Genomic DNA, 13,938 nt, shown 5'->3' on the forward strand with positions numbered 1-13,938 from the left:
GTTAACTGTTTATTTAATTTTGAGAGAGAGAGAGAGAGCGAGCAGGAGAGGGACAGAGGAAGGTAGACAGAGGACCCAAAGCAGGCTCCACCACTGACAGCAGAGAGGCCAATGTGAGGCTTGAACTCGTGAGCTGCGAGATCACGACCTGAGCCAAGGTCAGATGCTTCACCAACTGAGCCATCCAGGTGCCCAGAGGAAAAAAAGATTTTTAAGTTAGTATGTTTTATGTTTCCTCCATAAGCATATTATAACAGATTGCACTTGTTATAAAAATGGATCTTGTATAAAATGTTTACAAATGGATTATATTTAGTAAGTATTGTTACCTAGTGATTTGTCTCATTAAAAAATGAACCAGCCCTAAAACTGGGAATTCTACAGTACTTTCCTGGTACCATAAAAAATTGGCAAATAATAAGAACTGCAAATCTTAGCTAGTGTGCAGCACTGCCAATGAGATTGTTTTTTACAGATAGCTTCCAGGAGTGCCGAAGAAAAGCAATGCCTTGTTGAGAGGCATATGTTATTACACATATTGTATCAACAAGGTCTCACCATTATCAACTTCACTCCTCATAAATCAAGACAGAATGAGAGGGGCGCTTGGGTGGCTGCGTCAGATAAGTGTCCAACTCTTGATTTCAGCTCAGGTCATCATCATCTCACAGTTGGTGAGTTGGAGTCCTGTGTCAGACTTCTCTGTCGGGCTCGTTGCTGACAGTTCAGAGCCTGTGTGGCATTTTCCTTTTTCTTTCTCTCTCTGCCCCTCCCCTGTACATGCATGCTCTGTATCTCTCAAAAAAATAAACATTTAAAAACAACAACAACAACAAATCCAGGATGAGATATGTTGACTTCATTAGAACAATGTTTTCTTCTGTTTGTTGGAGAATTGTCATGACACTGTAATTTTGTTAGAATAAGATAATCTGTTGCCATTAGTCAAAATTTTATCTTCATAAGTATTCAAATAGGGCAACTTGGGCTCCAGAAATTATAATAACAGCACAAAGATGTTTCACAATCACACACACACACACAAATGCTACTGTTGCTCCCTAGTTGTGGCACCTAGTGCACTGTACAATCTGAAAAGTAGGAAGAAAACTTTAACTTGGAAGACTGTTACCAAAGGACTTCTGTAGGTTAGTTTTGGAAGTTACAGGAAAGGCAAAGATAGAACAGACAGCGTTTTGATCATTAAAGTGCTCATAACAGAATAGAGCTGTCCCTGCGGTTTTTGAAACAGAAAAGTTTCTGTGGTTTTTAAAAATAATTTTCAAAGGAATTAATTTTTATTCATGTCCATTTGTTCACTTCACATGTAACTCTTAAGTGCCTGTTAGCTACTAAGTGTTATCCTGTTGTAGAATACAAACATTCAAAAACCAGTCTCTGCACCCCAGGACTTTGTTGTTACCACTGCCATTTGTATTATTTACTCTATTTAGTGCTTACTAGGTGCCAGAGTCTCGTAGAGCTTATAATTATCATTGTTATTTTGTATTGGCATTTGTTCCAGTTACCATAAGTTCACGGTGAAGAATCCGATTTTTCAAAGACGGGGTAGAATCTACAGTAAGCGTGCAGAGTGAGGAGTTCAGTTTGCCAGATAGAGAGGCAGAAGGACCAACATTTGTATGTTTGACACTGTTTGTAAACTGTCACTATTACGTGCTTGGCGGAGTACACAGCAGTGCAGAGGCGAAGGTGTACGAGTGAACTTAGCAGGATTTATGAGCAGTTGGGTTTTGCTGGTAGAAAACGTGTGCTATGGGAATGGTTGGGAATGAGGTGAATACCTAGGTAAGACAAGCTTATGGAAGTTTGTTCGTGCTATAGAAAGGAGTAGATCTTACCCGATAGGCCTTGGGAAATTTCTTCAATAGAATGCTTTTAGTGGCAAATAATAGGTGACTTCTACAGTAACTAAAACAGTAGGAACCAGAAATGTTTTGATGGTTCACTGATGTCATCAGGATGCCAGTCGTCTCTTGTTCATTTTTGGAGTTGGTGGTATTTTTATTTCTCCTTTCTGGGGTGGCTGATTAGCAACAGCTCCAGGTATCATATTCTCACATGGCAACATCCAGTGGGTGGGAAGGACTGCTTTCCTTTAGGTGTTTCTTTTCGCTAGGAAGAGGCTTGCAGTAGACTTCCTCTAACATTGTAAAGACTAGGTTATGTCACATACTCATTCCTAAACTGGTCCCTGGTAAATCAGGTACTGTGATTAGCTTAGAATAATCTTTTCTCTTTTTGGAGCCAGGGTGAGGCCACCTTCTTTGTGTATGGAGACAGTAAATATCCAAATAAAGTTGTGATTCTCTAGCAAGAATGAAGAATATGGAATGGCTCTTAGGGAGGGAGCCAGCAGTATTTGATGCAGGGATTTTGGAGAATTTGAAGCAGAAGACTACTAAGATTAGATTTGAGTGGACACTCTGGTTATGGCATAAAATACAGATCACCAAGCCTTTTTCCTAAAGAGTCAGTGAATATTTTAGGTGATGTGGTCTCTCAGCTCTGCTGAGAGTATGAAAGCAGCCATAGCAATATGTAAGTGAAGACATGGGACTATGCCCCAATAAAACATTATTTACAGAACCAGATGGCAGGTTGGATTTGGCCTGTGGCCATAGTTTGCTGAACCCTCGTAAGGAGGATAGGTTATAGGAAACCACATAAAGAGACTGGGAGACAAAGGAAGCTCTTGTTTTCTTAGCCTAGTAATAGTCCTTTGTGAAACTTTCAGCTGTGTGGATTGAAAACGTCAGGGGGTTCAATTTATTCCATTAATTTCTTCTCCTAAGCCTTGTGTGTTTCTCATTTGTTTTGGTTAATTTTTTTTGTTCATTTTAGAAATAACAATAATATTTGGTGGATTTTATTTTTCCCTGCGAAAATCATCAGTTAAGAACTCATGTTTGACTAGGGCAGTGGCAGGGGAAAGATAAAGCAGAGACCAAAACAGTATAGTTATTATGAATTTGTGATTCCTGAATATAAAAAGTTAGGGGGTGAGAGAGAACTCTCAGAAGATTCAGAGGTTTCCAGGTTGTGCCTCTGCATTTAAATTGGACATGAAGAATGAGTAGGACTTATCAGATGAACAGAGGAGAGCAGCAGGAATGAGGACACATTAATTATGACTTTTTGATTATTTCGGCAGTAACTGCCTTTAGTAGGTGAACTATATTTTTAATTTTCTAAGAAATTAAGGAAACGAAACAAACAGAAAACTATAATCAGTAGTATGTTTTTAAACTGGGTCTGATAGTTCTGTTTTTTCTAGAACTATCCCTGTTACTTCTTTTGATTCCGTTCTGCCAGAAAAATGAACTAAGTCCTAGTTAGTTGGAGTAAATTAAATGATTTTTCATATTTGAGAGGAACTTGTATATGGTAGAACATAGTGGCAACCAGCAGGATTCTCTTTTTTTTTGTTGTTTCTGTGTAAAATAAGAATGATGCTTGTTTCACACTTTCTGACATCATGATTTCATCTATTCCTTTTAAACATTTCTTCAAATGGATATGTAGGAATGTAGGAATTTTCAAAGCAAATACCAAGAAAAAGAGTTTCCAGGAAAGGTATTCTGTGACATAACCTTCTGACTGTTAACCATGTGTAAGACATCAACCCAAATAATAAAAATTTCATATAACGCAGTTGTGCTAGAGCCACCCCAACGACACCCAGATTTGATTATTGACTAGAAGAGCTCACAGACCTTAGCATATAGTTGTACTCTTGCGTGTGGTTTGGTATGGGGACAGGCTAGAAAGGCCAATCAGAACAGAGAAAAGGTGCATGGGGTGAAGGCCAGAGGAGACCAAGCACACGCTTCCAGGAATCTTTTTCTATGGAGTGAGCAGGATGTGCTAAATTCCTCCAACATCATATTAGGACAGCACAAGTGAAATGTCTGCCAGTACGAAGCTTATGGATACTCAGTGCCTGAGGTTTCATCAAATGTTTATCACACAGGCATCTTCTCCTTAGCATGTCCCAAAATTCCAGGTTTCCAGAAGGAAATCAAGTGTACGGCCTTAAGCACAATGATTGTACCAGCACTTAGGCAGAGTAAGCCACTCTTAACCAGCTAGGGAATGGTGGGAACCCTCCTTAAATCCAAGATCCCAGGGAACAACCAAGGGCCAGTCATTCAAGTAGGATGTTCTGAGGGTAGCCATCTTTGGCCTGCTGGATGAAACCTGTTCTGTATAGGAATTATAGCCCTGACGTCATTTTTGGTGGTGTCTTCAAATTTTATTTTACTAGCTAGTAATATGATGGTTACTATGGTACTGGTTTCAGTTTCATCATCCATATGAAGTAGGTATTTGTACAAAAATTACTAGGGCAATATTAGGTCATTATAATCATTTTTTTAAGTGACTAAACTTTCATTATGATTCTTAGATACGATAAGCATAATGATTTTTGATTTAAAATTAGAATAAAATCTCTTGATTATATGCAAACCCAGGTTTGATTCCTATAGTGCTGAATCCCTGTTTATAGTTATAAGATATTTGATCATATTCACTAATTGTTTTCTTGCCTAAGTATACGAATAACTTTTGTATTTTTGTATTTTGCTTCATGTATTTTCATATACTTGCATATGGAAAACAGTTCCCCTATTTTGTTCCTTTGATCTCTATCTTAATTTTCAAGGTGACTGTATCACACGTTAATATATGGTAAGGGTAGCTTCAGTGGATACCGTGTTTTTTTGTTTTTGTATTTTACATTTAATGAGCCTTATTTTTTACAGCAGTTTTAAGTTCACAGCAAAATATAATAGAAAGTACAGAGAGTCTCTATATACCATACCATGCTCCCGTACACAGCTAACCTCCCCTGTTGTCAACATCTTGCATGACAGTGGTCCAATTTAATAGTATATTTTTTTCAGTTCCTTTGTCTAATTTTGAGGGAGAGAACATGCATGTGTGTGAGCAGCAAAGGGGCAGAGAGAGAGGGGAGAAAGGATCCTGTGATGTCAGCACAGAGCCTGATGCAGGACTTGATCCCATGAACTGTGAGATCATGACCTGAGCTCAGATCCAGAGTTGGACGCTGAACCAACTGAGCTACCCACACACCCTGACAACAGTGGTGCATTTTATATGGACACTAACTCATCATTTTCAGGCAAAGTCTCTAATTTGCATTAGTGTTCGGCCTTGGTGTTATACATTCTATGAGTTTTAACAAATGTGTAATGATGTGAATCCACCATTGTGGTATTGTGTGAGTTTCACTGCCTTAAAACTCTTCTGTGCTGTGCCCCTTTATCCCTATATTCACCCCAACCCTTACCTTCATAGTCTTGCTCTTTCCAGAGTGTCATATAGTAAGAATCATACAGTGGATATCTTTGAATGTTTAGAAAATTATACTTCCTCCGTAATTGAATGTGCGCATTCAAGATATTCTTTGCCCTTTTGTTTTGTTGCTCATCAGTAGAGGATCTGATGATATATTCCTTCCATGAAAAAAAGCATGATTTCTCTAGATTTGTGTCACCTAATGGGTAGGGTTAAGAAAAATGACATCATGAACCACTACATAGCACTCACATTGGGATCATCCTCCTCTGTGATGTACTGTGGGTCTAGATAGACTCTCTAGCAATGGAAGGAGACCATCTCAAGAGGTTAGAACTTTATCAAACTGGAATGCCAAATCCTTCTTACTTACCTTGCCACTGGAAATAAGGCCAGGGAGAGTCTGTTTGCTATGGTTTGGCCATGCTGCAAAGTACAATAGCTATAGACCACACTTTGTGAGGGGGTGTTTCATCCTAAACTGAACAGTCTCTACTGAAGGGCTGGGGAAGTTCTGCCATGTGACAGCAAAATAAACATACTCTCTTTTAACTCCTCTAGGAGTGGAAGTCCAGAAACATCATGCCAGTTTCAGTTTGACATTGTCAGCTCATGATAATCATTCTCCTAACGATACCATTTTCCTCCAGTGTCATAGAGTCAATCAGTGATGGTCATTGTAAACATCAGTTCACCTGTAGGTGTCAAATTCTAATAAAACCTATTCTTGCTTTTGGTCAATAAAGAGGATAAAGTAAAATTTCTTAGTGCTTTAAGCCTACCAATCATATAATTTCCATTCAGTGTAGTGTCGTTTCCAGGTGTGGTCCCAAAGCAATATTTTTTTAACAAATCATAAGCCGTACACTTGTAATTTCCTCTATTTTTCGATTGTGGATTTAACATGAATTTTGCTTTCTTCCTTAGGAGCAGATAAAAGTACTGAGGAAGACTCTATAACCAGGTAGGATTTTTATGGATTTGTAAAAATGACATTTGTTGGGGCACCTGGGGGGGCTCAGTCGGTTAAGGGTGTGACTCTTAATTTGAACTCAGGTTTGTGAGTTCAAGCCCCACGTCGGGTTTTGCGCTGACAGCCTCCTTGAGATATCTTTCCCTCTTTCTGTGTGTACTCACTCTCAAAGTATAAATGAATGAAATGAAGTGAAACGGAAAATGAAAGGAAAGGAAAGGAAATGAATGAACTGAAAATTACGTGTTTCCTAAGGGAACGCAGAGAACAAAAGCAGTTGTTGAGTGTTCTACCCTGGACTAGACACTATATCCTATTCGTAACATCTGTTCAGTTATATAGTCATTGTATAACTTTGCAAAGTAGCTGTGCTATTGTAGCCTACTTTTTATTACTTTGGCAACTGTGGTTCAGGGAGGTTGATTACCCGCCCCATGATTCCATAGTTAATGAGTAGCTGACCTGGGGGTTTGCCCGTCAGCTTGTGTAGCTTCCACATCCATTCTCTGGTTCCTCAGCAGCACTGAGATGAAGATACAGATCCTAGGGCAGATCAACTCAGAATGTCAAAGGTAATGATGTCGGAACTCTAATTTAGGGTTTTCTTAAGAACCCAGGTTAGTCCAAGCACAAGGCCTCATATATTTGACCACTAGTGCTAACAAAAGTTATTAGTGCAGTGGTAACTAGTCCCTTGTTTTTACCATCCGAGATTTTAGGGTGGATGTCAGCTATGGCCATGGTGTCATGGCTTTTACATAATAAGCAAGATCTAGTCAGGCAGCACCTCAGATGTAGTGATATCCCCTCTTCTTGACACAAATGAGCATTCTGTAAGGGAAGGATATTTTATTGTAGACCATGTTACGTTAATTAAATTCAGCCTCTATTTCGAGGATATTGCTATATGATTCTGTGTTGCCTAAGTTCCCAGTCTGGTTTCCCTTTAGGCTAGTACCCTTGACAAGTTCTAGGAAGCTTTTTCTTTTTTTGGAGATTTTTTTCCCATGACTTTTCTGTACTGTGTTTTTGCCTTTTGACTTTCTTCTCTGGTTTTCTTGGTATTTCTTTTTTTTCCATTAATTTTTCTACTTCGGCCAGCTCAGGACTCTCCATTTTTCCAGATGCCAAATCACAAGCACTTAGAATCTCAAGATTTGGGGAACCTCAGAGATTAATTCATCAAAATACCCTCTGGTACTTCAACCTATGTTTAACCTCCCTGTCCAATGGTTGTTTCCATGGAGAATTTGAAACTCAAAAGAGATTGAAGTGACCTGTTTGGATATGATAAGTGACAGAAATGAAATTAAAATTCGGGTTCTTTCTTTCTTTCTTTCTTTTCTTTCTTTGTTTTTTGTCTTCATCTTGCAGGAAAATGTTTTAATAATAGAAAGCTGGGGAGTGGGTCTAATGAATACAATGAAGGAGAGTAAGAGTCGAATTAGCAGAGGAGACCAGGTTTCAAGAAGAACATCACTGATTTGGATAGGAATAAGAGTTTTAGAAAAGATATCAGAATATGGGGGTTTATGCCAAGTGAGATAAACGTGAATGACAGGGATGAAAGACCCAGGATTAGGGGAATTGTTTAGAAAGGCATATTCAAATAGAGAGTTCAAGAGGGTCGTGACCAGGTTTCTGCTTTTGTGTGTGTTGGTTTCATTGAAGGTGCGAGCATACCTCAGATTTTCTGATGAGAGAGATTAAAAATCATTTGAGCTTCTGGGAAGAGTCTGTTTACAGCAAATAGAAATATGATACCATCTACTCCCTTCCGAACTTGGGAAGGATGACTTAGATCCTCTCAAGGAATTGGGGGTGGGGGTGGAGATTCTGAACAACAGAGATGTATGGCCCAAAGCAAGCTGTCTCCTCACTCCACCTCTTTTCCTAAATCTGTGATACCCTTCCCATGTACCTGTAGGGCTGGGCAGGGGTAGGACTGACTTGTCAAACCAGCAAGGGAGCTTCATCTGGATAGGTGATAACATGCCTATGTTGAGATGACTGTGTGGATGACTGAGACTCCCAATTAGCTTGTTCTCCAGGAGCAAGACATGGCTGCTACCCTCGCTCATTTGAGCCCATCCTTGTTGTAGGAGTCTGTGCCTTCATAGGCTAAAGATTGAAAGGTTGGGAATGCCACAGAGCCGTGCCGAAGAGTGATGTAGGAGTGGGAGCTCATGGGGAAGAAAATATTCAGGCACCATATAGAGAAATAGAGGCTCAACTACCGGGACCATTTTGATCGCACCCTACTCCTTGGGTAGCTGAATGCCCCTCAAGGCTTGGAAAGTCTTCTGGTTATTATGGACCTAAATAAGCCAAGACCAGTGTGGGAACAAAGTTGGCCTTGGGAGCTTTTAATCTTTTAATCTCTAGTTAGTACTTCCACTCATAACATAGAAACCTTAACTTTGGTATATTTACTTAAACGGAGATCTACCTGACACACAATGTAATATGTGATGCAACAACTCTGGATGTTCCACCATGCTCGCCATAAGTGTAGCTCCCATCTGGTAATGTATAATTCTATTACGATACCACTGACTAGATTCCCTATGCTGTACCTTTGAGCCTTGTGATTCATTCATTTATAACTGGAACCCTGAACTTCCCTCTCCCCTTCACCCATTTTGTCCATCCCCCCACCTCCCTTCCCTTCTGGCAACAGTCAATTCTCTGCATTTATGCTTTTTCACTGTTTTTCATCTCAGCTTTTTCACTGTTCATTTGTTCCCCTTTTTAGATTCTACATAGAAGTGAAATCATATAGGATTTGTCTTATCTGTCTGAATTATTTCACTTAGCCTCATACCGTCTAGGTATATCCATGATGTTGCAGATGGCAACATCTCATCTGTTTTATAGCTGCATAATATTCCAGTGTGTGTGTGTGTGTGTGTGTGTGTGTGTGTATGTGCATGTGTGTGTGTGGTCTGTTCATGTATTGGTGGACACTTGGGTTGCTTCCATATCTTGTCTATTGTAAATAATGTTATAATAAAGACAGGGGTGAATATGTCTTTTCAAATTAGTATTTCCATTTCCCTTGGGTAAATAAATACCCAGTAGTTGAATTACTGGATCCTATGGTATTTGTATTTTTAATTTGTTGAGGCCCCTCCATACTGGCTTTCATTGTGGCGATACCAATTTACATCCCATGACCAGTGCACACAGGCTTTTTCTCCACACACTGAGCAACCCTTGTTGTTTCCTGTGTGTTGAAACTGAGCCATTCTGACAGATGTGAGGTGAGAAGTCATTGTGGTAACATTTATAGATATAATTTTCAACCATTTCATAGAATTCCCTACCTGTCACACTTGGTTATGCAAACTCAGACTGGGTCTTTCCTGGAGATTTCACAGGTTAGGAGAGGTGGAGGCAAAATAGAGAACTGAAAGTTTTTTTTTTCAATATATGAAGTTCATTGTCATATTGGTTTCCATCCAACACCCAGAGCACATCCCCAAAGGTGCCCTCCTCAATACTCATCACCCACCCTCCCTTCCCTCCCACACCCCATCTATGCTCAGCTTGTTCTCAGTTTTTAAGAGTCTCTTATGCTTTGGCTATCTTCCACTCTAACCTCTTTTTTCCCCTCCCCCATGGGTTTCTGTTAAGTGTCTCAGGAACCACATAAGAGTGAGACCGTATGGTATCTGTCTTTCTCTGTATGGCTAATTTCAGTTAGCATAACACTCTCCAGTTCCATCCATGTTGCTACAAAGGGCCATATTTCATTCTTTCTCATTGCCAAATAGTACTCCATTGTGTATATAAACCACAATTTCTTTAACAGGGTCCAAATGTTGAAATACCTATGCTCTGAAAACCGTAAAACACTTATGAAAGAAATTGAAGGTGACAGAAAGAGAAAGACATACGATGCTCATAGATGGGAAGAATACATATTTTTAAAGTCTCTACACTACCCAAAGCCATCTACAGATGTAATGCAATCCCTGTCAACATACCAACAGCATTTGCCACAGAGGTAGACAAACAACCCTAAACGTTGTATAGAACCACAAAAGACCTTGAGTGGCCAAAGCAATATTGAAAAAGAGGAAACCTGGAGGTATCGCAATCTCAGATTTCAAGTTTTTTTCAAAGCTGTAGTAATTCAAACAGTATGGTGGGTACTGGCGTAAAAAATAGCCACATAGCTCAATGGAATAGAACGGAAAACCCAGAAATAAATCCACCACTGTATGGTCAGTTCATCTTCCACAAACAAGAAAGACTATCCAGTGGGGAAAAGGCAGTCTCTTCACCAAATGGTGTTGGAAAAACCGGACAACCCATATGCCAAATAATGAACCTGGACCAATTTCTTTACCATACACAGAAATAAACTCAAAATGAATTAAAGACCTAAGTGTGAGACCTTAAACCATAAAAAATCCTTGAAGAGAGCACAGGCCGTCATTTCTCTGACTTTGGCTGTAGCAACATTTTACTAGTTATGTCTCCTGAGCCAAGGGAAATAAAGCAAGAAGAAACTATGGGGACTACATTAACCTATAAAGCTTTTGCACAGTGAAGGCAACCGTCAAAACTAAAAGCAAGCTCTGGGATAGGAGAACAATTTTGGAAATGTTTTGCAAATCCAGTAAAGGGTTAGTATCCACAATGTATAAAAAATTGATACAAGTCAACATCCCCCCCCCCGCCAAAAAAGCCCAGTTTAAAAATGAGCAGTGGACATAACCAGACACTTTTCCAAAGACAACATACAGATGGTCAACACACACATGTAAAGATGCTCCCCAAAACTACAACGAGATACCACGTCACAACTGTCAGAATGGCTACACTCCAAGACACAAGAAGCAAGTGTTTGCGAGGATGTGGAGACAAAGGAAACCTCTTGCACCATTGGTGGAAATGCAAATGGGTGCGGCCCCTGTGGAAAACAGTATGGAGGTTCCTCAAAAAATTAAAAACAGAACTCTCCTATGATCCCGTAAATGCACTACTGGATACTACCAAGGGGAATACAAAAACACAAAATCCATGGGACACATGCACACCTGTGTTTATTGCAGCATTATTTCCAATAGCCAGTGCAAGCGTCCACTGACAAATGAGTGAACGAAGAAGAAGTCCTATATGTATGTATGTGTGTGTATATGTAATCCATACACACACACACACACACACACACACACACACTGGAATATTACTCAACCATGAAACAATGAAATCTTGCCATTTGCAATGACCTGGATGGAGCCCGAGAGTAGTATGGTAAGCAAATTCAGGGAAAGAGAAATACCATATGATTTTATTCATGTAGCACTTAAGAAACAACAATTGAGCAAAGAGAAAAAAAAAGGGAGAGACAAACCAAGAAATAGGCTCTTAACTGCAGAGAACAAACAGATGGTTCCCAGAGAGGAGGTGAGTGGTGGGAGGGGTGAAAGAGGTGATGGAGATGAAGGAGTGCCCTTGTCATGATGAGCCCGGGGTGAGTATGTAGTTGGTGAATCACTATATTAATAAGCTAATATAACCCTGGATGTTACTATTACTGGAATGAAAATAAAACTTAATGAAAAAATCAGAGGCCAACTTTTAATTATACCAAGAAACTTCGTTTAATAAACAGCTGAACTTTCATTTAATTTTTGAAATTTTGTTTTAAATAAATGAACATGTTTTTGTTGTGTATTTTTGCTCTAAAGGCTTTCCGACAAACCTGGTCCTGATGATTCATGGTCTACATCAGCTAGCCAAGACTTAGATTTTGGTACCAAGGTAAAGTACCCTCCTGTGAAACTCACTTTCCTGCTCTGAATTGAGTTTTCTCCCTTATTTACTCTGAAAATTTAAGACGAGCCTGTGTATCATCATTTTATGTGTGTAATGGAAAGTTAGCAAGATCAAACCACTTTACAGATACATGACGCTTTGAATGTTTTGTTTTCTTTTGTTTTGTTTTACTTTGGTAAATCCTAGAGGTGGAGGCTGATAAAAGAATGGGCTGGAAAATATATAATGACCGTCAAATTATATTGGGAAAAGCTTTCCCATAATGGAGGCAATATGTCATTTGGTTAAGGATAAGGATTCTTACTGTGATATTAACATGACTGATAATACTCATGCCTAAATGAAACGTGATTGGGTCCAAGTATCTATTGTAGGTTGCCCCCCGCCCCGGGCAAGTTTTATTTTGGTGAGATACAGGATTTTCCTTTGGCTCTATCCTTTGTTCTACATTTAGACTAAAATCATATTAGAAAATGTAGAAATTTAGATGTTTACATTATTTCTCAATATTTACCTCACAAAGGTGTTTCCCTGTAGTTTTGAAATAACTCCAGGAAGAGTAAGTTAAAATTGTGAATCTCCCTGAAGAATATGTGTTTCTGAAAAGAGTAGCTCTATGAGCAGAGGCTCTTCATAGCCAAGTTGTTAAATTTCTAATTTCAGAAGTCTTCCATATTCTAACTTTGAAAAATATGTCCTCTTGGTCCTTGTGTCAGATTATAAAATTTAAAGTTTCAGACATCTGATATTTATTTAAATATTCATTTCAAACCCCTAAATCATTATAAGCTACTGGAGGTTAGGAAACATACTTGTTTGACTTCTGGAGCTCCTGAATAAAGTCTTGCTTGGAAGGAGCAATGTCATAGTTTTCGAATGTGAATAAATGAATAGGGAAATGGAATTCCATAGAATGGAATTTGAAAAGTAACGAAATACGCATGATATATCACAATTAAATATTTGAATTTAAAAAGTAAGGCTTCAGTTTATATTCCGTTTTAGCGTTTAATACATATAAACGCAAATGAATTCTACTGAGGAAATCAGGAGTTACATAAGAAAGAAGGTTACAGTTTATTTTTAGTATCCTCCCATTGTGAGCTTAGAATTGCAGAGAAAAAGTCCTCACCCTTTGTTTGTGTAACCCCATCTGTGTCCCATTACATGCATCCTTTGATGGTTCACATTTCGTCCTAGAATTCTCATTCCCAATTCTTTTTCCATAGTGAAAGTTGATGTGTTAGGAACCTCTCTTTTTCTGTTCTTTTGTTAGTCTAGTAATAATTTATAGCTTTTCGGAAGTGATAGATGCCAGTAATTGAACATTTTTTATAGTGAAAAAACTTAAATTCTTTATTACAGTGTTTATAACCAGATAACTGTAGAGTGATAAAAGTCAGTATTATTAGGGATATACTGTGAATTGAAGCCTCTGTTTCACGTATAGATTTTATATATATCTTTAAAAGGTTTAAAAGAGACTATTGTTCATAGTATATTCCCAATCCTACTTATGTACCCATTAAAAAGTGTATGTTGTTTCCACGTACCTTATTTTGCTCACATTTCACCTTTTCTTCCTTGTCCTAAGCTCATGCTTGATTGATTGGTCATGTCTTATTTTTTTTTCCTTTTTTCCTCTTCTCCCCCCATGCTTTTAAAGGTATTTTTGATGTTTTTAAAGTTTATTTATTTTGGAGCGAGAGAGAGAGACAGAGTGCAAGCATGGTAGGGGCAGAGACAGAGGGAGACACAGAATCCAAAGCAGGCTCCAGGCTCCCAGCTGTCAACACAGAGCTCAATATGGGGCTCAAACCCACAAACCTTGA

The 13,938-nt window shown here is 38.8% G+C and overlaps 1 protein-coding gene across 8 annotated transcripts in view; it reads left to right on the top strand.

Moving 5' to 3' along the window:
- The window catches only part of LOC122235897 (ankyrin repeat domain-containing protein 26-like), a 108,230-nt gene that overhangs the window by 16,489 nt on the left and 77,803 nt on the right, over positions 1 to 13,938 (top strand). For all 8 annotated transcript variants that reach the window (XM_042976448.1, XM_042976440.1, XM_042976441.1 and 5 more), the window contains exons 4-5: positions 6,271 to 6,307; positions 12,019 to 12,091. In XM_042976448.1, the coding sequence (XP_042832382.1) occupies positions 6,271 to 6,303 (33 nt within the window). In that variant the 3' untranslated portion in view covers positions 6,304 to 6,307; positions 12,019 to 12,091. The remainder of the gene's footprint in view (positions 1 to 6,270; positions 6,308 to 12,018; positions 12,092 to 13,938) is intronic.

The sequence above is a fragment of the Panthera tigris genome, chromosome F3 (genome assembly GCF_018350195.1).
Source record: "Panthera tigris isolate Pti1 chromosome F3, P.tigris_Pti1_mat1.1, whole genome shotgun sequence".
NCBI lineage: Eukaryota > Metazoa > Chordata > Mammalia > Carnivora > Felidae > Panthera > Panthera tigris.